This window comes from Lutjanus erythropterus, chromosome 9 (genome assembly GCF_056507025.1).
Source record: "Lutjanus erythropterus isolate fLutEry1 chromosome 9, fLutEry1.hap2, whole genome shotgun sequence".
Taxonomy (NCBI): domain Eukaryota; kingdom Metazoa; phylum Chordata; class Actinopteri; order Lutjaniformes; family Lutjanidae; genus Lutjanus; species Lutjanus erythropterus.
This window is the reverse complement of record NC_139325.1, coordinates 20,543,994-20,567,447: the sequence shown is the minus strand read 5'-3', so window position 1 is coordinate 20,567,447 and position 23,454 is coordinate 20,543,994. Positions and strand designations below refer to the sequence as shown.

The window sequence follows — 23,454 nt, the reverse complement described above, 5'->3', positions numbered from 1 at the left end:
CTAAACACTCCGAGTTGACTGATTCTCTAAAGATGGAACTAGAGTGTAATGAATTTATAATTCTGTCTGATATCAGGCAGTATCAAAGGAAAATGCCTTGTGGGATATACAGGCTACACTGCTCTTCTTTAAATCCGCTCGTGTTTTGCCACTGCAACCAGTCAAAAGACGGTATACTCAATAACATGTAGTTCCTGCAAAACCCTGTTTAAATTGTTTATTTTTGAAGTTGTTTTTGTAGGTGATGACTCCTCCCAACATAAAACAAAAAAGTTACAAAATTGTCTATGTAATCAAAATCATGTGTAAGAGACTTCATAAAAAACAAACATGAACACATACATACACATATAGAAGTGAAAGTAACATAAGATTGGCAAACTATTGACCCTGTGATACTCAGCATTGGGTGCATGCAACCTGACAGTAACTGTAGAATATCTACAAAAGTCCAATTAAAGAATTATAGCATCTAACAACTTCAAAACACCAACAACCCCTGCACATTACATGTCGTGTGCAACCAGCGAGCACTGTTGGGTGGGGCACACCAGGTTCCTGACTCTGTTTTGTGAAGTCGTGTAAAGGTTCACAGTGTAATACAGCAGGATCCCCATCAAACAGTTTCAAGCAAGACTGTATATTTGGAACATACAAAATAAATTTTATTATCCATTCTCTTCATGTCTACATCTTATTAGAATTTCTAGACAATGGCATTGTCAAATAACACACCCAAATTAATTCTAATAATCCTGACAGGTGCAACAATACATTTCTGTCAAGTCCAGGTGTCAAAATATAACTGAATGTGAAAAGCAATTTTTTTTAAATCTTCTTCTTTGTTATTTTCAACATAAAAAGGGGAGCCATGGCCCTGGGCCGCAGTGAGAGCTAGGCAGGACATGGCCATGAGCACACATAAACACGGGTGAGGAAGTGGCTTCAGGGTTGAGCCCCAGTGGCTGCAGGGACTTGCGTGGCCAGAGTGTTGGGAGCAGAGATGACGGGTGATCCAGCAATGTTAGCCAGTGGCTGCGTGGAGGACATTGAGGTGATGCCTAGGAGAGACGGAGGGGAGCTCATTAATCATATTTACATGTCAGCGTGATAAAACTTTAAGCAACAATTTATATACACAATACATTCACATCTGTAATATATAATCCACTCATCTCCTCTTTGCTCACATGTGTACTGTTTTTTAAACTCTTACGTTGTTCTGCAATACTTTTTATACTGCATTATTTTCACTGTACCTGTCTCATCCAAATACCTAATTTATAATACATACAATAAAGAGGATGCTACATAATTTTTTTAAATCTCGTTTATTGATCTTGTTTTTTCTATCTTGTTATTTTGTCTTTTTATCTTATGAATTGATGCTGAGAGTTACCAGATATAATTTCATTGTATGGCTACACTGACAAATAAAATGTCTTATGTACAGTTCAAGCACTGTTGAGGTATGTGAACCAAATATTTATAGACTCTTGAAGCCTTTATCAACACATCTAAATTGTTACTATAAATGCAATTGCAAAATCCTTTATACCACAATCACTGTATCTGGTCACTTTGTTTATTTTACCAACTGTTCATATTAACTTTGACTGTATGTTTAGATCATAATTATTTAAAGAGGACTTATCTAAAAGTCAATGAAAAATTAACAATGGGATCATCTCATTTCAAATATTAAGATTTTTTTATCATGAGTGATTGTGTTAATGAAACACCAGATTGTGTTTAAGATAAAGAATTTTCAAGTAGCATATTCAAATTCAAGCATATTCCTAACATTGAAAACAGCAATTTCTCAAACATTTAAGACTTTGCCTGAACAGTGCAAAAAAAAAAATCCCAATCACAGTCAGCAGGCTTCCTACACCTTCTCCAAAGTCAAATTCAAGTACTTTTCATTTATTGTCAGACTGCATTTTCAAGCACCCTACAGCTGAGGTAGATTACATATTTATACATATAAACACAATATAAAACACACAAAAATGTGAAAGTATTGCAATTTCAAGCACTTTCAACGCTTTACATCAAATCCCAGTATTATTTCCAGCATATTATTATCCCAGTAAGTATTTCCAGCACTCGTATGAACCTTGAGTCAGATTGTGATACAAATTTCTTTGCAGCCATTTTCAGATGGCCCTCTTACAATCTGACAATTCATTTGGCTGTAAATTAAGTTTTATCCAAAATTGTAAAATTCTGTGCAGTCTTTCACAATCTGACTTTTAGTTTGGCTGGAAATATAAGATTAACTTTCTTAACTAGTGAGATTATGAGAGAACGTGTTAAAACGGAGACTATACCTTTTATCAGGGCCATTCTCACTGAACAGGATTACTTACCGGCCATCATACTTGAGGAGCTGACTGGTGTGGAGCTGGCAGCCATCCCTCCAGGAGTGGCCCCTCTTCCCTGATCTTTAACGATGGGATCTGAGAGCAAAAGTGGATTTAAGTGACTCATAAACCCAAAAACATTTTTTAACTTAACACTTAAGTGTTGTGCACAAAAAATGGTTTGAGGTAATTCTCTTAAGCAATAAGAGATGCAGATGGGGTAATAAAAAAAAATGGCAAAAACACACTTACAGAAGTAGGGATGATCCATGGCCTCTCTGGCCGTGAGGCGGGCTTGATGGTCGTAGCGCAGCAGTTTGTCCAGGAAGTCTAGAGCTTCTGTGCTGACCAGGTGCTGGTTCTCACTGTGCACAAACCTCTCCCACCTTTTGCGGGAGTGTCTAAAGAATTAAATGGAGGAAACAAGTGTTAACGTGAGGGATCCATTTGTTGAAATCTTGGCTGAAACGTTCACACGTCTGCAGTGTTTTACCTTCCGAGAATGTCATTGAACCGTGGATCCAATTCAATGTTGTACTTGTCAATGTAGTCGTACAGGTCCTCTGTGCCGAGTACTTTTGCGATTCGCACAAGCTGCAAGGAAGAACAAACAGAATTCGACAATTAGAAGAGGTAAGTTGGGAATTTGTTCATTTTTCAAACCTAACTGAACCAGTGGACATCTGAAATTTATAGATTTTATTGTGTATACTCATCTGCAAAATGAACATTATTAAACAATGCTCAGTATGTCTAATTTTGTTTTATTTTCATATTTGATGACACCAAAATTTCCTTCATTTAACAAACAAAACTTATTTTCATGTTGGGTATACACAGTAATTAATGTAAAAAAATGTATACTGCTATAGAAATAATTACAATTTAATATCAGAGTTAAACCTGAAAGTAGTACAAGATGTTTACTTGAACAAAGTAATGTTACATCAACATTTGCTACTGTGCACCAACAGAACTGAAACAACATTTGAACCACAGTATCACATGGCTTAAAGAAACAAGCACAAGAACCATGGGATAAACAGGAAATGCTGTGTTCGATGTTACAGTGTAGGTAAGAAAAGCACAACACAAATTACACCATGCATGGGAATAAAAATGTGTTATGATCTGTGTCTAGTGGTACATTTCTAAATTGGACTTTTACTCCCTTTTGTTTTAGATTCAGTTCAGCAGAGTTCCATAAAGTCCATAATAAATGTCCACATGCAATCAATCAGTGCTGAGATAAGTTGAAGAAATACCTAAAATCCCAGGTGCTCCAGCAGAGCTACTACTCAGAGGACTACTCAACTATTCTCAGAGGAAGAATGTGGTTTGACTGTGTAAAACTATCAATACTATATATAATGCATCGTTGAACAACTAGAATTACTGCCCCATTTTTGAACGTCTCTGCAATCCTCTCAAGTTGTATTTTACATCCACATCTGTCCAGACTCATAATATGTAGTGAAGATTTTAAAGGAATTCAATAAAAGATATTAGTATAGTAGTATATCGGATGTTATCACTATATTGACTGTCTTGATTGTATGATTCTAATATTAATGATTTTAATACTGTTTTGTCAAACATTTTCCTTTGTCAAAGATTACAGCTTCTGCAATTTGGATACTACACACACCCATATTGTGATTTCAATGAATTATACAACCCTAGATACCAGTGAATAATTTTACCTGAGAAACATGCTGTCTGTCTTGAAAGCTAATTATACAGAGGAGTACAGAGTATGGCTGAACAATTTATCAAAACTGCAATATGAAAACTGTTGAATTTTTTTGATAAAGGTAAATGAAGCATTGTTGTGCTACGATGATGCACGAGCCTACAAATCATATTCTTCAGACTTAGGGGAACATGCTTGTTTGGTACAGAGCCAAGCTAAAATTACATCATTTTAATTTTTTCTCATTGAAAATGAACTGCAAAAACTACCACTGCCACTAAAACTGTGACTCATGTCAGAATATCCAGCAAAGTAACGGCCCTTTTTTTTTTTTTTGTAGATTGTACAGAGAACTGCTAGAGAGATTTGTCACATGATGAAATGACAATCACCTGAAGCTCAATATCAGCAAAACCAATGAGCATGTGGTGGACTATTAATGCTTCAACTATGGATGTTGCTGCAATGATGCTACAAATTCTAAAATATGGATGCTTCACACATCTCTTCAACCTGGCAGCACAAAAGATCTATACAATCCCCCCAGTTTCAAGGACCAAACACCAGCCGCATGCTTATAAAATATGCAAGTGGCTGGTGATTTGCTTTACTCACTAGCCAAAAAATGGTATGGTAATCTACTGACTAACCATTTGACTGGTAGTCAAAAACATATATTTAGTAGAGTTAAAAGTATCCAATTAAATGTGAAATCACAATCTCCCCCTCTGTCCCCTACTTATTGTGCTGTAAATTGGTTAAGGGACTGTTTTAGCACAACATTATGATGTCACAATGAAACTTTAGGATATGAAATGACATCTCTTCACTATCATACTATACATTTGTGCGAATTCCTTAGTTACTGCGGTCACCAGAATGGGATGTACAGACGACAACCCGAAAAACACAGAGTTGCAACGGTTAGTCAATGAGTTGTAAACTACTAAATGAATGAAAATATTAAATGAACTCTTTTAATAATCTACATGCACACAATATTTTTTTATTTCTTTAGTCCACTAAGACAGCCAAATGAATATCTTTGGGATGTGAACAAAACAACACATTTGAGGATGTCACCTTCTGAAAACAGTGAATATTTTTCACCATTTTCTGACACTTTATAAATCAACCCAACTAATCAATTTATCAAGAAAATTATCAACCCATTAATTGATAATAAAATAATTGTTACTTGCAGCCATAAAACATAATGCCTCAGCCATGGCTAGCAGCAGCACAGGGGCATTAAAATAAAACCCCAGACACTGCTCTCTTTAGGCCACAGGTTTTTGACCACATACAAAAAGACTTAATTAAAATACATTAGAAACACCTGATTCTTCATACCTGATCGTAGTTGTCGTGACCGTGAAAGAAGGGTTCCTTTCTGAAGATCATGCTTGCGAGCATGCAACCCAAACTCCACATGTCCAGGCTGTAGTCATACATCTACAAATGACAGAGAGATAAAAAGGCTTGACCTGGCTACATGACTGCATTTGAACAATACAAACTAAGACCAACTTGTGTAAAACGGGCATCATCAAACATGAGGAAGAGTATAGGAGCCGTACCTGGTAGTCTACCAGCAGTTCAGGTCCTTTGAAGTACCTGGATGCCACTCTCACGTTGTATTCCTGGTTTGGGTGGTAGAACTCTGCCAAACCCCAGTCGATTAGACGGAGCTGGAAGTGAGGGGGAAAAAAAGTGTCACGTTTATGTTTATGTTTATAAAAGTGTAGTGTCACATGAGGAAAATGGTCAACATGTGAGACAATACCTTTCTGTGTTCATGATCAATCATGACATTGTGTGGTTTGACATCTCTGTGCATAATCCCCATACTGTGGCAATAATCCAGAGCCTATTGGGTAAGAAGTGGAAAAACGATGTTAGGAAAAGATGCAGACCATAAAACATAAGTGTGACAAATTGAGCGTAGCAAAAGTGTTTTCTTACCTTTAAGATTTCGTACATGTAGAACCGTATGTCAAAGTCAGATAGGGTTTGATACAATTGCTGTTCAAAAAAAGAAAAAAAAAAGAAAGAAATATGTGAGTCATTTGAGAAAAAGAAAAAAATGGTCTTAGTAAATCCCACATTACAAGTGAAAAATGCAAAGATCTTTACCTTGAAGTCTGTGTTGTTCACATGTTCAAAGACCAGAGCAGGGGTTCTGGACTAAAAAGAAAAAAGGGGAGGAAAAAAAAGCATGTTTTTTTCTAAACGAAACTTTGCACATATACAAACAGTAAATATTAAAAATATTACAGTGCAAAAAGGAGAACAAAATTACCACAGGATCCTTGACGATATCTAACAGTGAGATGATATTTGGGCCACCCCTCAGATTTTCCAGGATCTTTATTTCTCTCTTGATTTTCTTTTTCTTGACCGGCTGTAAACAGAGACAGTCTTGTGAGGCAGTGCATGAAATCTCTACTTAAATGCCAAATTTTGATTATATTTTACTGAAAAAAAATTGCAAAACCTCTAAAATATCAGGATAAACAATTATCTTCATACCTTCAGTATTTTGACGACCACTTTTTCATTGTTTGTGATGTTTATGGCTTCAAACACTTCACTATATTTGCCTCTCCCTAGTTTTCTGACTAGCTGATAGTCGTCCTGGTTCCTAAAGAACGAAAAAAACACAGTGAACAAAACTGAGATGGCTTACCCAACAAAGCAAATCAAACAAACACAACAAATGCGCCCACTTACCCCCATTCAACAACATGGGACTCATAGTCCCAATATTCCCGAGGTCTCTGTGTGTTTACATCAGGGTAAACTCGAGAGCGGCTTGGAACAGGGCCAGACATATTCTACACAAGATCTTGTCTAAATCTCCTAAAATAAAACAAACATCAAAAAATTTAATGGCTTAAAGTAACAGAAAAAATAAAAACTGAAAAAACAGTTAAATCAAAAGAATTTTGTGTACTAATGAACAATGGTTCAAAGGATATCATAAATCTGAAAAATAGGTCATATAAGGTAATCTAATTAGAAGACAACATATTACCTGGGAGGTTCCCTCCAGGATGATGGTGATTGATGAATTGGAACAGGAGCAGTTGAGATGCCTTTATGGTAAGAAAGCTACATGGGCATACAGATATAAGACAGACAGTTAGTATACAAATGGTACACTCTAACCACTTTAATTATTAATTCAACATTAGAACTGATGAATGTTAATCAAAGCTTAAGAAATTAGGGATACATGATAAATACTGAAGCTGATAAATTGTCCAATTATAGTAAATTTACATTATTTATTATTCACATAGTTAAATCATAGCCATTAAATGTCGGCTATAAGTATTTTTGATGCAACTTTTTATATTAAAGCATTTAATCTTAGTTCTTATGCAAAATGTTGTATAAAGTATATAAAGTAAACATTTGTGAAGTGTTTTGAAAGGAGAAAAGAGTTAGAACTGTTCTGGGGATCATCTGGGGGAAAAAAATTATATCATGCATTTCTACAGTTTAACTTGAACATTTTCCGCCGATGTGTCACAGGGTGTTGATCTAAACAAGATAATTTCAAATGAAAATACAGATTTTTCTCACATGCTATAGGAAAACAACAAATACACTGACTTAGAAAATACAACAGCAGCATAGGTTACTTGAATAACACGAACATAACTTAAAGACTTCAAGTAAGTTATTGGTGTCTAATGCATCTAAATGTGGCGGCGTGTGAAATATAGAAACCTGAATGTTAAATGGGGGCATCCAACCAGTCTAATCAGGAGGTACAGGGTTCAATACAGTCATCACTGGGGGCTACACCAAGGCAGTATCTCCTGTTGAAAAAGGCAGAAAGTAGGTTGATTAAAATCAATGTTGTCAATTAAGCAAACACGAGCAAACTATGTGAGCTAACGTATGCCAGCCAATACTGCTACAAGGCTACATTAAATTAATGGGCTTATGAGAAGCATCCAATCGACAAATGGTCTCTCTGGTACAAAACACTCATTCACGTATAGCCAGTTTACCCGCTTAGTACTTTGATGAAAAGGTGAGTGTACGCACAAACCCTCTGTGGCCCAAGGCCTGCACAAGTGCAGTGGAGCTAGCAGCTAGCAGCTAGCTCTCCGGCAGACCGGGCAGCTGGCTGGGCTGCTAGCTAGTTAGCATTAGCTCGTCAACAGCAGAGGGAAAAGCCGGTTGGAAAGTCACAACTAGCTCTCGGCCACATTATAAAATTGTAACGGCAAGAAATAAACAGTCCACGTCTAAATAGCCCCAAAAAACATTTTAGTGGTCATTATTGATGTATAGCTGGACACCAAGCTTCGAAAAAGACATTTCCTAAAGCTAGAAAGTGCTAAGCTAGCATGCTAAGGGAGTGAATAGCCTGCTGGCTGGCGAGGCATTCTCACTGACAACGCCTTGAAAAAACATCCTACAAAGATTGTGATCGAGCAGGAGAATGGCACCACGGTTGTGTTACTTGTTGCCAGCTTTTCCTCACATATAAAACACTCAACAGTAGTTCCAAACCTACGACGATTTGTGGTTAAATAACACGATTACCTCTCAGCGTTGTTGGGACGTCAATATGGCGATGCTTGGGATCAAGAGCTTAGTGCGAACAGCCTCACCCGCAGAGGGCGCTCTCCTTTTTCTTGTTCAGGGGGAGATTGTAGCTCCCTCTGCCACCAACAGGTCTGACAGGAGCTGAAAACTTTTATGTCGTTGTGTTTGTGTATTTTATGGAAGCCCATTCCTGCCATTGTGATGAATATGAAAATAATGAAAAACTCTCTCAAAATAAAGAGTTTGCATCTCAAAATAATGAAATTAACACATTATTGTCGACACAATGTGTTAATTTCATTATTTTGAAATATTAACTCGTTATTTTGAGATACTAACTCATTATTTTGACATACTAACACATTTTAATATATTAACTCAATATTTTGTGATAGTAAGTTGTTATTTTGAGATACAAACTATTATTTTACCATACTAACTCAGTATTGTGATACTTACTCATTATTTTGGGATACAAATTCAGTATTTTAAGATAGTAATTCATTACCTTGCAAGAAACTTTGCCATTATTTTGAGATACTAATTTATTATTTCAAGAAAGTTTCTTAATATATTGATTTAAGGGGTGTTCACACTGAGATATGCTGCTAGAAACACGTGGCCAACCATGATTTTCCTATGGCCTTCAGTGTGCCTGACATAACCTCCTCACTTGCGCTGCATATCACGTTGCTCTGGCGTTTAGCCACTCTGCTAACCCTCTGTGTTTACTACTACACTGCTGGTATGGAGTATGTGAGAGGGGAAGTGGGAATTCATAGCTGATGTCATACTAGTTTCATGTAGGTTGTTTGTCTTTGAGAGAGAAAGTCCGTGGGTGCAGCAGCTGTTTTGTGTGCTTTGCCAAGGTGTTTTTCGAGTGGTGGGGTCACAACTATCATGTTTTGTTTGTTATTTGAAAATACTTAAAATACACTGTTCATTTTTTACAAGAAACATGCACATTTGACCACGACAAACCCTGATATTAGATTGTAGAGGGCAGAGTTTATTCAGTGGGCTCACATGATTTAAATTTTAGTATAATAGGCTACAGCAGACACACACTTGAGATTGTAAATAGTTCAAATAGTTTCATAATTGGATGCTGTCAGATTGGTTCAAGCAAAAGGGGATCTGGGGGATTAAGTGCTGACCTGTTGGGAATGAAAAGCGTTAAAGTTGGTTTATTCAGGAAATGAAGAGAAATGAATTGAATCAAGTCATACCTTTCAAAATGTAATCTTTGGGCTTGGGGGAAGGTATCAAGTATTTTCAAGTTAAAAGGCTCAAGTCTGAGTGAAGTCATGTGTCATTTGTGCCAAAGTCCAAATCGAGTTGCAAGTCTTTTTTGATTTTGTCAAGCTGAATAAAATTTGTGACTTTAATCTGACTCGGGTTCACACCTCTGGACATTTCTACAGACTAATGCTCAGTAGGGCCTGCTTTAAAAAGCTCTTTGTTCAGGCAAAATAAGGGACTCACTGGGTAAATGGACAATGGTGAAAGAATGACAGAAAACAATACATGGTTTGTGGCTTCATGTAAAAGGATAGAAAAAGCCAGGGGCACTTTCCTGAAGTAAGTAACCACCTGTAATCAACACATAATAGAGAGAAAGACTGGTCCTTTATGTGAGTTTGAATGTTGAGAATATCTTGAATTGATATAATGAATGGGCCCTTGTGAATTTATTCTGTGGCCTAATTGTTGCTCCTCTAAGTCATGCACTGTTAAACACACAGAAATAGTCTTTGATGGCAACTCAATCTGATACATCTGGTCAGAATCTATAATTAACAAGAGCAAGACCCATAACAGGTGAAAAATCAGGCTGAAGCAGCAGTATTTAAAAGTCTAACCACACAGATTGCTGACAAACAGTGGACACAGCCGAGGACCAAAGTCAAGAATGAAGCTGTAAGTTTTTATATTTTGTATATTTTGTCGATGAAATGCATTTTATTTGCCAGCAGTAAATGACTAAACCAAATTCAATGTAAAAATGTATTTCAATCTTGAATTGATTGTAGTTTGATTTGTTTCAGCTTCATGTGTTGTCTGCTTTTTCTGTTTGCGACGACGGTGCTGGCAGCCCCAGTCAAAGGTAAATCTGAAGAGTTGTCTTGAGCTTTTACTTTTGTAATGCACATTTAAGATTTATTGACAGAGAAGGAATAAGACTTTTTCTTTCTCTCTCTCTTAAAGTCCAAACAGAAAATGTGTTAAGCTTCCTAAATGGTGAGATTACTAATGTCATTTTATATTTTCTTACTGCAAAGATTAAAAAAAAAAAAGTCCTATTAATGCATTTTAAATCAATCTGAATTTGTTCGAGTTTCTAACAAGTCATCTAACATATTCATCACTGTTGTTATAGATGCACTGGGTACTACTACTGAAAAGACTACAGCTGCAGCTATAACAGGTCTGTGATTAAAATGTATCAGTTTCAGTTTTAAAACCGGAAAGTTCCCTATCACGCCATACTGTCAAAGTACTTTTTGTTCCCCAAGAACACAAACATGGGTTTCAAAAACCAGTTCACAAAAAAGAAAAAAAAAAACAGAGCAGAGACACGCATAGCTTTAAAAAACAAAAAAACAAAAATAAAACTTAATTGTCTAACTTAAACTTCAGAATGTACGACCAAGAACTTTTGACAGTATCTGATAGTTACCATATACGATCACCCCAGTGATTATCACCATATATTCTCACATTTGCAGCAAATAAAAACCCTCCAAGTAAACCTGAGCCAGAGCAAGATTCTGAAGGTATATTTTTGTGCTTTTTTCCCACTGACAGAAATAAGTACACAGCAGTATAGTAGATTAAACTATGGTACTTGTCATCAGTAAGATTTCAGTTTTAAAAGCAGCAAACTCATTCACAGATATGTCAGAGGCTAAATCTAAAGAGAGTCCTGATACCTATGGGCATACAGGTATGTGAGCTTTATTTCACATAAAATGTGGACTAATGTCTAATTTCATATGTATAAAGTTCTTAATATTTCAAAACCTGAAGTTTCTAATTAAAATAGAAGTGAAGTTTCTCAGAGGAACAGTTCACCCCAATACCAAAAATATACATTGTCCTCCTACATGTAGTGCTATTTATTCAATAGCAGATTGTTTGCTATTGAATAAATAGATTGTTTTAGTGCGAGTTGCTGCTCTCAAATGTCATGGAGGTAGATGACACTTGTCTTTTCTTGTTCAAAGCAGCAAACCAATTAACTCTGAAAACTCATCAGTGATGTCAATGAACAAAAAGTTACAGCTGAGCCACAGAAGATGTTTACATCCCATAATGTCACAAGCTCAAGCCCCTTATCCTTTAGCACATTTCCCTCTGCACGGTGATACTGTTGGTGGTAACTGAGTCATGATTTCTGGAGAGGGATATTGCTATTGAGTTTTTCAAATATTTGTTTTTTTTGTGCTTTGAGTACCACAAGCTGAGTGCCATCTAGTTCCATTACATTTGAGAGACGCTGACATCTCTACAGCTGTTATCACCAAAACTCTGCAACTCACACCAAAACTGTCTAGATGGATAAATAGCACTGCAGGTAAGAGGATAGACATGTATTTTTGATTTTGGTGTGAACTGTCCCTTTAAATTCAAGTTAAAAGTAGTGTCTCAATTCTTGTAATATTGCAGACAACAGACTGATGCAAATTTTGATAGTAAAAACCTTTACTCTTCTCAGATGTGTTCAAAGACCCCGATAGCCATGAGACCATGATTCCTAAAGTTGTGGACAAAGATAAGGCTCCATCAAGGAGGAAGATAGGAGACAACATGAGGCTGGTGGATGTGAGCAGCAGGCCGGTTCAGGACCAGGGGAGCAGAGAGCACATTGAGCAACACGTGGCACAGCAAGCAAGCAGGGAGCGGACAGATCTGAACAGTGAAGAAGGAATGATAGTTGATACCAAAGGGGCTAAAAATATGCCAGGGAAACAAGTCATCCATTCAAGCGGAGACCAAGTAACAGGCAATGCCCATCTAGGCACCAGTCTCCAGAGGAAGGCAACACCAAGACGAGTTAATGGGTTAAATGGTATGCTGCCCCCAGGACAAAGCAGAGAGCCACTGGATTTGGACAGTTTGGAGGTCAACAATGGAAGACCTGCTCCAGTGGGCAACAGAGGAGAGGTAGATTATGACGGTAAGACTTTCTACTTTACATAAAACAAAACTGTTCCAAAAATTTTGCTCAGCACAATCAAAGGCTGAACAATTGATTTTGATATTCCCACAGAAACGAGAGAATTTATGAGCTCTGAAACGTATCCTGTAGGTAAGAACTGTTTTTACCTCAACCAGAGTGTCACAGCATTGTTTGATTATCGATGCATACAGTGACTCCCTCCCTGAAATATCTCTCATTTCTTGTAATCCTCTTCCTCACAGGTGCCGTCGCAGCTCCAGGGCCCAGCAGCTTGTCTGTTCCAGCCAAGAGCTGAGCCTCCTGATTATTATATGAAGGTCTGTTTCCTCTATATTTTTATCAGACAAATGTTTCGGCTTATATCTCCATCCACCAAGCCTGGCTTAAGAAAGAATGTCATGTTATGTTAACCACATAATGTACTTTCAAATTACATTCTATCCTGATATAATTAGACAATCTAATTAGTTTCCTAGATATTGCTCTGTTAATCACCTGTTATGAATGTAAAATTGAGTAACTATTGTTTTTCCTCTCTTTTTTTAAGATGATATTCCTTCCTCATAATGAATCAGGGGCAGCCATCTGTTGAGTCACACAGGAAGCAGACGGGCTGCTTCCAAATACAGTCACTTCTGGGACTTTTTCATCCAAATTTAGATTTTACATGTATTTTTTTTTGTTATGTGATCATGTGAATGAATTTAGGAAATAAAGATGTTCTGACATGTTTGTTTTAGGCTTGGAAACAGTAAGCTACAGTGTGACATTTGATATGAAGACTGAGGTGTCAAAAATGTCACAAAATGAAATCAGAAGTTACTGTTTTTTTTTTTAAATTTTATTATTATTCTTTTTAAATACTTCTGACGATTTAGACTAGAGTCTACCTGAGTCTGATATGTGCCATTTTTATTTCAATGTCTGAAGTCTTTGTAGAAATTAATGAATTAATTAATGAAAATGTGTAAGTAATCTCCTGAAATATAAACAGAAAAATAAAAAAAAATGTAGATAATGTATCCTTTTCATTTCCTTGGTTTCAAAATGTAGTTTAATTTATAATTACTTACAATACAAATACATAATACAAATCCATATTTTAAAACGGCTTTAGATTTGTGAAAAAACACGAATGTAATACAGTAAATGTCACATTCAGGACAGCACAATATTCAGTGAATAAAATATAAATCATTGCAAAATACACAAATATATATATATTACATGTAATTACCTATATTGCTGCAGGTAGCAAAAAAGATGTGTGTAATAGAAGAGTGTGTGGTATCCAGTTAGGTCTTGATTTTCCATTGTTTCACTTCCTAAAGTGCCGAAGCTCACTGTACACATCTGACTGGACTCCATGCAACTCCTACAAAAAAGAAAAAAGCAATTCATCATGAACACAATTTATATATAAATATAACTTGAGACAATTGTCATATTTATTGTCTTTGAGGATTAAATAATGCCTTACTTGGTAGGGAGATTCTGTGACCTCTGTTGCCATTTTCTTTGATATTGATGGTTGTGAATTTCTTTTACCTGCTCAAACAGTTAAAAGTATTAATATCCAGCTGTTACATTACCGCCCAACTTACTCACAAATCAGCAGTGGTATACGTGAGGTCAGTGCTCACCATCATGAGAGTCCCATTCCCTTCGTCTCTTGTGGTGAGTTGCAAGGCAGAACACAGAAATAGTGATGAAGATGGTCAGGATAATATCAGAGGCAATAATACCCACTACAGACCCCATATTCATTACGTAACAGGAACCACAGTCTGTGAAAGAGAGAAGAGGTTGTAACAAACAAACACAACATCATCATATTCCAGCATCCAACGGCAGGAAAAGGTTTAGGAAAGATATCCAGGCCTACCTTGCTGTCCTTCTGCAGATCCTGAAAGACAGAGTTTGTAAAACGTCAGGTGAACAACAGTTACTGTATCATTGCTACAAAAACACATACAGCGCATCACTCACCGAACAACGAACCCACAATACAAAGAGCGTCCGACATCTTCTCGATGTTGGTTTCAGGTAAAAGAGGAAATGAGTAGGAGAGTTTAAGGGCCTCCTGTCCTTCTGTTCTCTTTCAAATGTCTGCGTTGTCGCACCCGTAAGCAAGATGCTGGGTGTGAGCGATGGGAGGACTCACACATAAATAAATGTCCGCAGATGATGCTGGTAGTGGTGTGAGAGGTGGCAACATGTGACTGTGTTCAGAAGAGGGAGAAGGGAGGGAGTCCACTGAGAGAAGAGGAAGCTGCTGTTTCTGTCTCTTTGTAATGTCAGATCCATGTGAGACTTGCTGCTGTCACACGATTAGAAAGGATTCAGGCCTTCTTTTTGACTTTTTACCATTACATTTGTAAAGTAACTTGTCCGAGATAAGCTGTAATAAGGTCAGTTTCATTACACCTGCAGTTTCTGCTGAAATTCATGCGATCATATCTTCAAATAGAGCATTTCCTCATGACCTGTGGTTTAGTGCAGGCGGCTGGCCACAGTCACTGCCACCAGCAGTCTGTGAGCTGTTGTTAAACCACAGGTTTATCTCTAATTATGCTGTACTGTCAGCGAAATGAAAGCACACCTTCATTGTTTTTGCCAAGGAGGCCTTTATGTTTCATGTTTCATGTTGACTGTATAAAAATACAGCATATGTAAAGTACTTGTAATGACCATACAGGTGACAATAACAACAACAATAAGAAAATAAGAAAGAAAAGAGAGAATAAGCAGTACCTTTGAGTTATCAAGCTAAAAAATTAGGGGTGTCATGAATCTCCAAATCTACAACTCAATTTGACTTTTGGTTTTAACATCAAAATTTGATTCGAGTTTTCTCAATTTAAACATTTTTATTTTCACACTGATGGCTGTGCCATTGTTGGACCATCGAGTCTTGATTTGTAAAGATCAACAGATCATTTACATTTTCAAATTCTGTGTGATATAATGGTGTGTAGCTATTGGCTGTATTAATGATTGATTAATCATTTACTTATTCTTTATAGATCAGTTATGGTGTAGTATAGGTATATTTCTTAGATATGAATAAGAAAAACTTTTCATATGTGAAAAATGCTCTTAGTTTTCTTGCTTGACCTTTGACCTTCTAGGAAACTGCTGGACAGAAATTCACTTATTACCAACTTAACAATTATAATTAAAAACATGATGGATTGATATAAACTGATTATGAGGTGAGAAACACTTAAATATGGTGAGTATGGCCTTTTATTAATTACTTGACAACCAAAATGTTCTTACAATATCTTACCAAAAGTAAAAGTCAAAAGTCAAAGTGTTTGTTGTCATAATGCAAAGTGAAAAGCAAGTTTCTCTGAAAATTTACACTCCTCCCTTGCCTTTCAGTCTGAATTCTGATTTTTGTTTTCAAAGCATAAAAAGTTAACAATAATTATAATAATTGATGAGTGACGAATTAGCTGGACTTGAATCAGGGACCTTGCAATTAAACAGACTTTAGTATCCATCAGAAAACCAAACATGAGACCATTTCACAAGGAGATAATGAATGTCAAAGCACTGAAAGAAAGTAAACAATTAAAGTGTCATTGGTCCCAGACTTGAACCTTCAGACACTTCACAGTTTATAAAGCCTGATGGCAAGAGAAAAAAAAATAGTTTTTGTTTTTTTCAAACGGGAATTATGCATCAACCAGCTGGGTCTCAAGGGAAGTTCCTCATGCACAGCCTCCTTGTAAGAACTTCCTACATTTGACAAGAATAAGAAGATCTTATCCACTGACTGGCCTCTTGAAAAAAAAAAAAACAACTCAAGGTTATTTTTCAAGATTGTACAGAGATATTGAACTGGCTCGGTCAACATGTTTTGTGTGTTTGACTGAAAAACTGACAGCAGTTTAACCACAGTCACCTCAACACAAAGCACATGAAACAACTGCTGCTCTGAATCTTATCAGGCCTCCGGCCAGTCACAGTTCTCAGGTACTAGCACTTGATAAGAAGATGCATTTGTTAGAAAAAAAAAACAAAAAAACCCCCAAAACTGTCAATATCTGAACCTAAGAAATATTTAAGAAACAAATATGTGAACCAACAAACCTTAAACAGATGCACAGTGTTTAAAAACAGTATTTATTAAAGATGGGGAAAAAAATGCTTATTTTATAAAATTATACTTTATCGACATTTTGATTTGCATATTCTCAAACAGACACTGAAAAACATCTATGTAAAATCACCGGGTATGACTTTTATTTTTTCAACTCTGAAAAAGAATATTTACATAAAATCGTCAGTGCTTTTAAAAACACAGTATTTAGACATCAATACCAAAAGTCGCCTGCAGAGGGCTCTGTATGTTGCAGTTACACTGAAACTGGTGAATTTGATTTACACACTTCCTGTTTCTTTTCAACAGTCTGGCACACCTCTGATTTATTAGATTTTTACAAAATAACTCCAAGCAGATAACTGAAAAGCACAAACACACGTTGTGGCTAAATGTAAAATCTCTGTATAAATAATTCTACGACACTAAAACACCTGTAGATCTAGAGCATTGTATACAGTGGTAAAAGTGAAATATAATAATAATAAATCAGTTGTTTTAAGACTTATGAGTGCATTTATTGTATGTATAATGAACTCAGTGGAAATTTAAGATGTTAAGACACTCTATACATTTGAGTTAATCTTTTATAACATTTTGAAAAATTATTTTTGAAAAAATAGGCCCTAAAAACTGTAACATAATGTCAGAATGTACTGCACCATCCTTAGATTAGGTCTTGCAGTTGGCCCGGACATTCATGTACACTTTGTTAGCTATGAAGAGATGAGAAGAGACACACAAAAAGAGAGAGAATTTGTTATTTGAGAATAGAAAGTTTCCAAATGCACAAAGACCATAATAAAAGAGAGGTGAAAAAGTTGTATACATGTAAACAAAAACATCTTGTCAACACAAGAGAAATATGCATCAGAAATATAAGCTGTGTATTATAATGAGGCAGGAGTATGAAAGGGCACAAGCAAAGCCTTTTCACCTACAGTGCAATTGCAGATATAAACATTGTCCATTGCCTCACCATTTTCTATCTTCTGACGGCGAAAACTGGCACATCGGTAGGTGACGATGACAATGATAAGAGTCAGCAGCACATCTGCACAGATGATGCCTGCTATTGTCCCAGGCTCAATCCTGTAGCAGGACACTGTGCTGCTGCCGTCTGTTGTGCACAGGCAGACAGTTAATAAACACACAGACAGATAAAGAGTGGGATGGAGGCGAGCCGAGACTGTCTGGAAAAAATTATGTGTCACTATGTGTCGCTGTCTAGCTCTGCATTTGTGCTGCTTGTTTTTCTAAATGATTAAACACTTATAACATCTAAACATTCATAAAAAATCAATTTCAAAGTTGTGTGTGTTGTACATACCTGTGAGCACCACAGCCAGGTCTTAAAGAAAGAAAAAAAAAGAAAAACACACATGAAAACACGAGCTTTTAGCAGTTGTTGCAGTGCAGCAACACATTTGTCAGTTAAGTTTCCGTTGTGCAAAATGTTTGTGGTTTCATTTTCCTGTGTAAGACCACCTTCATATATGTATGTGTTTGTGTTTGAAATAAGAGAGACATGAAAACTAGAAATGTACTCACTGCAAAGAAAAAGTAGGACAACATTAAAAAACTTGTTGTATGCCATTGCCAAGTTCATCAACTCAGTTATGTGTTTTCTGAAAGACAAAAAGAGACCAAACTTGTATTGCATACTTCAAAAAGAAGACATACTTTTAATACTTTATTGAAATACTTTCAATAAATGTTTTATAATTCCACATCCTTTGAATTTCACTGTATTTAGTTCCACTATCAACATCATCTAAACTGTTTGAACATTAGGTTTGACCTTTTTAGCACTGCAAAAAACCCTTTTGTCTCAAAATAAATCCTAAATTGTTGTGGAAGCATTTGTCAAAAAGAGCTGAGAAAAATAAAATCATTAAAAAACTTTCAAAGGATTTCTCTCATATCAATCAAGATTAAGCTCTGTTTCCTGTATTTTATCCATTCACAGTTAAAACACACCTTTCTCTTGATATTCTGGTTGTATATCTAAACTCTACCACTATACACAACACAATTTTGATGTGACCTGACAGACATTAAATGGTTAAAAGTTTGGATGAGGAAGAGAAAGTCAGTGTGAGTGAAGATCCTCATACCTGCTGTTCCTGGGTTGATCTGCCGTCCAGAACCCAAAAGACAATGTGACTCTAGTTTCCCATTAGTTTTCACTTTTGATCACTGACGTCAAATTTATTCCTCCCTCTGCTGGTCGGAAACGCTGCCTGTTTGTTTTTGTGCAGTGTGGGTTGGCAAGTTAATAACAGCGGATGTTATTTGCCTCATTAATGGTGGTTTACAGTGCAAAGAGAAGATATAGATTAGAGTATAGAACAGAACAGAGTACATTAACTTTAAGTGTCCCTGAGAAGTTTAGACTTGGTACTCCACTTCCAAATAATTAAATAAAATACACAATTCACTAGTTTTTAATTACATTTAAATATATGTAGTCACAGTAGTCGTGTGGTAGTTTAATTACATTTAAATCTCAGTAGCTTTTTCAGTACACTAAAAAAGAAAACTGCTGTACCAACTTTAGAAAATTATTTCGGTTGGTAACATATGAGTAGTTGTTTCAAATCAAGCTAACAAGTCATGTGACAGAATACACTTTTGTGTTGCATTAGACTTAATCTTCTTTCTGAGTCACCAAGATAAAATATTGGTTCACTTGCAGGGGGAAATCTGGAAAAGATGTCGTAATGACATCAGATGTACAATATTAAGACAAACCTACCTGATGTGCTTTTACTAAAATAAGAATAGCAGGTTATGTGAACAGTATGTAATTTTAAGTTGTTATAATCCACAAAAATAGACTGCATCACTAAAACAGAAAGCTCATTCAAAACATGACATCACTTTAACTACTCCTGAAAGATACTTTTTATAGAGACTTTTGTCATCTAGTGTATACATATTCATAGTACTCACATGATTTATTTATTCATTTTTTTCCATACAATATGGCACAATGCCTCAGTTCTTTGGCCACAGTTGTCATTTAATGACACTTTTAAACATAAAATCAACTGTGGTTTATGACCAAGACATCTGTGACCAAGTACTATGAATTTCCCGTGAAATTTAGGATTTTCCTGACTCCACATCAACCATTGCTCCCTGTTCCGTCTTTAAAACACATCTCTGGACTGTTTAAGTGAAGATTGGCCCGTCCTGGTCTCTAAATAAAACATACACATGTAGCTGAACTAATATTTGACAGTAGTTTCAATTTGACAAGCTCAGTTTTTGTGACTAGTTAAGATGTTAACTACAATTTTAAAACACTTTTCCCAAAACTGCAATTCACAGACATAATGTGTTGCAAGAGACAATGAACGGTTACTATAAATTGTTACAGAAGTACATTCAATGCAGATAAACATTCAGTATAAACAGCAGGAGAGCTGAATCTTTTACCTCATTAAGTTTTAAAATACCAACAGGTTCTTTTTTGTGTTTCTGAAGGTGTAAATTGGGACTCACAGTGGAAAACATGAGCTGATCTTCAGGGCCTGTTTCATGAGACACTGCTCATAGATCATCTGGAGAGTTATTGTCTCAACAGGAAGGTGTGAAAGCATGTGGGTTGTTTAAATGTCACCGTGTGTTCATACTTGACACTCTGTACTCAATACACGGATATCTCAATTCAACGAGTTGTGCTTATATCAAACTAATTTTACACAACCATTTTAGCTGCGTTAAATTTGAAACAATACCACTGACTTAATCTGTGTGGGTAGTCACCAGATTCATTTTTGGTCAGCGGTGCTTTGCCTCTGACTCAGACTGATTTAAATTCTTTACAACAGCAGATGGAGCTGTGAGGCTTCTGTCGACAGGCTGCACCGCCACAAAACTGATGCCTCTGATATTGACACTGTAATCTACAGGTTTCATAAGTGGTGGAAAGAGTACTGAAAATCTGTACTCAAGTAAGTACTGTTACTTTACTAAAATATATGACAAGTAAAAGTAGTGGTGTAAAACAAAACACTTAAAAGTACAATGTATTATTACATTATTATGAAAACTGCTCAGAGCATCAGTTACTTTTAAACTGTAGATGTTTAATGTATTATCAATAACTGGTTTTCTGCTACTTGCTTCCACTTCTGCACTGTTGTGCTCAGTGGTCACAGTCTTCTCTGCTGCAGTGGGCTTTTTTTTCTTTTACGTCTGTATGTCATGGTTTCATTGGTCTGTTTGTGATTGCCTTAATGACTACAGAAATGCAGATGAAAGGTTTGGATATTAAATTATACTCGGTGCACAATTATGATTTTGAAAGTAACTAGGCAGATTGCAAGGTACGTTAAGTAACAAAACTGTCCCCTTAATTAGTAGATAGTTTTCATCCACAATATATTGTCCATACCTTTAGAACACAGTTCATCATCAGGGAGACACATTCATAGTACACAGTTAAACATGTCCATGTATTCCGCAGGACATTGTGGTCAATAATACTGGAAGGGATCATGCAATTATTATTTGATGTTTTCTCCACTGCTAATCTCACACACCACTGGACTCATCAGCTTTAAAGTTGATGTGTATTTATGACTTTATGCTCAAAGACCTGTCATGGTTACAGTAATTCACAATTGTTGAAAATCCTTGAAAAACCTTCATAAATCCTGTAACCTATACTGACTGCTGACTCCTGCAGTCTCTTAACTGGCCAGTAGGGGCTGCAAGTGATCAACAACTGCTTGACTGAAATAAGGCTTAACAAGGCAGTGTTGAGGAGTAACTAGTTGTATATATTTAAATTATAAAAGAATATCATTGTAATCCATTACAATTATTCTAAATATTCCAATATATTCCAAAGTATTCTGGAATATTTAGATTAATTGTTCCCAAATTCCAAAATATTCCAAATATTCTTTCTGGGGTTGCCTGGTGAAGATTTTTACCCCTACTACTGTAGTGGACTCTTCTTCTTATTTCTTCTTTTTTCTTTGTTATTATGCCTCCAGCCCGCCGAAGGTACCGGGCTGGAGGCATACTGTTCTCTGGTTGTCAGGGCGTACGTGAGTCAGTGCGTCAGTCCGTCACAGATTTTTGTTTGCGTGATAACTTTTGAACGGGTGGACGTATTTGCACAAAATCTTGTGTGCTAAGACTCTATAATAGGTACATGAACTGATTAAATTTTGGAGGCCAACGCTTTCAAGATGGCCGACTTTCAAGATGGCTGACTTTCAAGATGGCCGACTTTTTGTTTGTGTGATAACTTTTGAACGGGTGGACAGATTTGCACCAAATCTTGTGTGCTAACACTCTATAACAGGTACATGAGCTGATTAAATTTTGGAGACCAACGCTTTCGTGATGGCCGCAAAATGGCCACCTGACAGACCTGTCTCTAAAAACACACTTATGCCAATAACTTAGTCAATTTTAAAGATTTTTTATATTTGACTTTGATATATTTTTGAATAACTATGTTGGATACTATTAGGTAATAAAGGTAATAGCTCTTTCTTTGCAATCTTTTCTCATTAACTGTATACTGTATCAATAGAGCCATAATTCTCAAACCCCTGGGACATTTGCAAATAGGATTTATAATGAATCAATGGTTTCAATCAGGTGTAGGGAACACAAAAAGTCACAGTTGTATGAAACTGTTGCAGGCGGAGGCATCAGAATCGACACTTTAGCGTCGACTTCTACCCGTTTTCATTCTTTCTGTTTGTAAATATATATGTATATATATCCACACATTTTAAATAACCAAATAACGAGAAGAAAAGGTAGGGGTTTAAGATTTTGCTATTAATGTAAAAGTTACAAAATTAATCATTAATGAAAGTCGGACATGCTTTGTTTCCTTTAGATTCCTGTGATCTTTTGGCCAGTTAAAATTCTTTGTTTTCACAATTTCACCTTTTACATACTATCTAGTTTATTATTTGGTTAGCCATTTTTTCCATTTACCCTTTTAAATCATTAGTCTGGACTGCCTTTTATTTAACATATGGCTCTCTTATTATTTTCCTTTGGTCATTTATTGCTATATTTTCCTGTAAAGAAGGATTAGTGATGCTATAATATCCTAAGCATGGACACTACCTTTATATGTTTTTGTCTGTAAACTCTGGTGTACTGTCTTTATGTCTTTTTATTTTCCCTTTTTATAAAATATATAAGAAAATATAATACTATTATATTTTCTACATTTAATTTTCTATTCTGTTATGCTGTTTGGTATAATTTATGGAGCAAATAGACACTAAAAAGTTTAGTCATTTGGTAAAAAGAGATTCATCACTTTGTTCCAATATGATGACTTATTGGTTTGTTTTTTTAGGTGACACAGAGGTTCCTGTAAAGTTGTGTCTAGTCAGACAACCCACTGTTAAAGGAAATACATTCTATTAGACACATAAAATAAGAGTAAAATAAACAAAACAGTGGCTCAACTATCAAAATTTCAAACACAGGAGCAGAACCTGCTCTCTATCTCATATTGATTGACATGTACATTAATATA

At 36.0% G+C, this 23,454-nt stretch overlaps 4 protein-coding genes across 4 annotated transcripts; 1 reads left to right on the top strand and 3 right to left on the bottom strand.

Moving 5' to 3' along the window:
- Nucleotides 1-202: 202 nt before the first annotated feature.
- Nucleotides 203-8,740, bottom strand: LOC146321355 (casein kinase II subunit alpha-like). The gene is made up of 15 exons (XM_084726467.1): nt 8,626-8,740; nt 7,798-7,889; nt 7,097-7,173; nt 6,793-6,921; nt 6,592-6,703; nt 6,362-6,463; nt 6,196-6,246; nt 6,025-6,084; nt 5,846-5,929; nt 5,640-5,750; nt 5,413-5,514; nt 2,860-2,960; nt 2,619-2,767; nt 2,373-2,462; nt 203-1,061 (listed from the first exon to the last, which is right to left on the bottom strand). Exons 4-15 carry the CDS (start codon nt 6,891-6,893, stop codon nt 946-948), a joined length of 1,179 nt encoding a protein of 392 aa, XP_084582593.1. The 5' UTR covers nt 6,894-6,921; nt 7,097-7,173; nt 7,798-7,889; nt 8,626-8,740; the 3' UTR covers nt 203-945.
- A 2,081-nt stretch (nt 8,741-10,821) lies between these two features.
- On the top strand, nt 10,822-13,831 carry LOC146321354 (uncharacterized). Its single transcript, XM_084725665.1, has 8 exons — nt 10,822-10,869; nt 11,009-11,056; nt 11,358-11,405; nt 11,525-11,575; nt 12,347-12,808; nt 12,902-12,940; nt 13,054-13,128; nt 13,359-13,831. Exons 4-7 carry the CDS (start codon nt 11,527-11,529, stop codon nt 13,104-13,106), a joined length of 603 nt encoding a protein of 200 aa, XP_084581791.1. The 5' UTR covers nt 10,822-10,869; nt 11,009-11,056; nt 11,358-11,405; nt 11,525-11,526; the 3' UTR covers nt 13,107-13,128; nt 13,359-13,831.
- A 135-nt stretch (nt 13,832-13,966) lies between these two features.
- tyrobp (transmembrane immune signaling adaptor TYROBP) lies at nt 13,967-15,414 on the bottom strand. Its single transcript, XM_084725666.1, has 5 exons — nt 14,801-15,414; nt 14,697-14,717; nt 14,455-14,598; nt 14,292-14,359; nt 13,967-14,186 (listed from the first exon to the last, which is right to left on the bottom strand). The coding sequence occupies exons 1-5, from the start codon at nt 14,835-14,837 to the stop codon at nt 14,130-14,132; spliced, it is 327 nt and encodes a 108-aa protein (XP_084581792.1). The 5' UTR covers nt 14,838-15,414; the 3' UTR covers nt 13,967-14,129.
- A 1,596-nt stretch (nt 15,415-17,010) lies between these two features.
- On the bottom strand, nt 17,011-19,155 carry hcst (hematopoietic cell signal transducer). The gene is made up of 5 exons (XM_084725664.1): nt 19,040-19,155; nt 18,474-18,550; nt 18,253-18,273; nt 17,902-18,042; nt 17,011-17,638 (listed from the first exon to the last, which is right to left on the bottom strand). Exons 2-5 carry the CDS (start codon nt 18,529-18,531, stop codon nt 17,595-17,597), a joined length of 264 nt encoding a protein of 87 aa, XP_084581790.1. The 5' UTR covers nt 18,532-18,550; nt 19,040-19,155; the 3' UTR covers nt 17,011-17,594.
- Nucleotides 19,156-23,454: the final 4,299 nt, after the last annotated feature.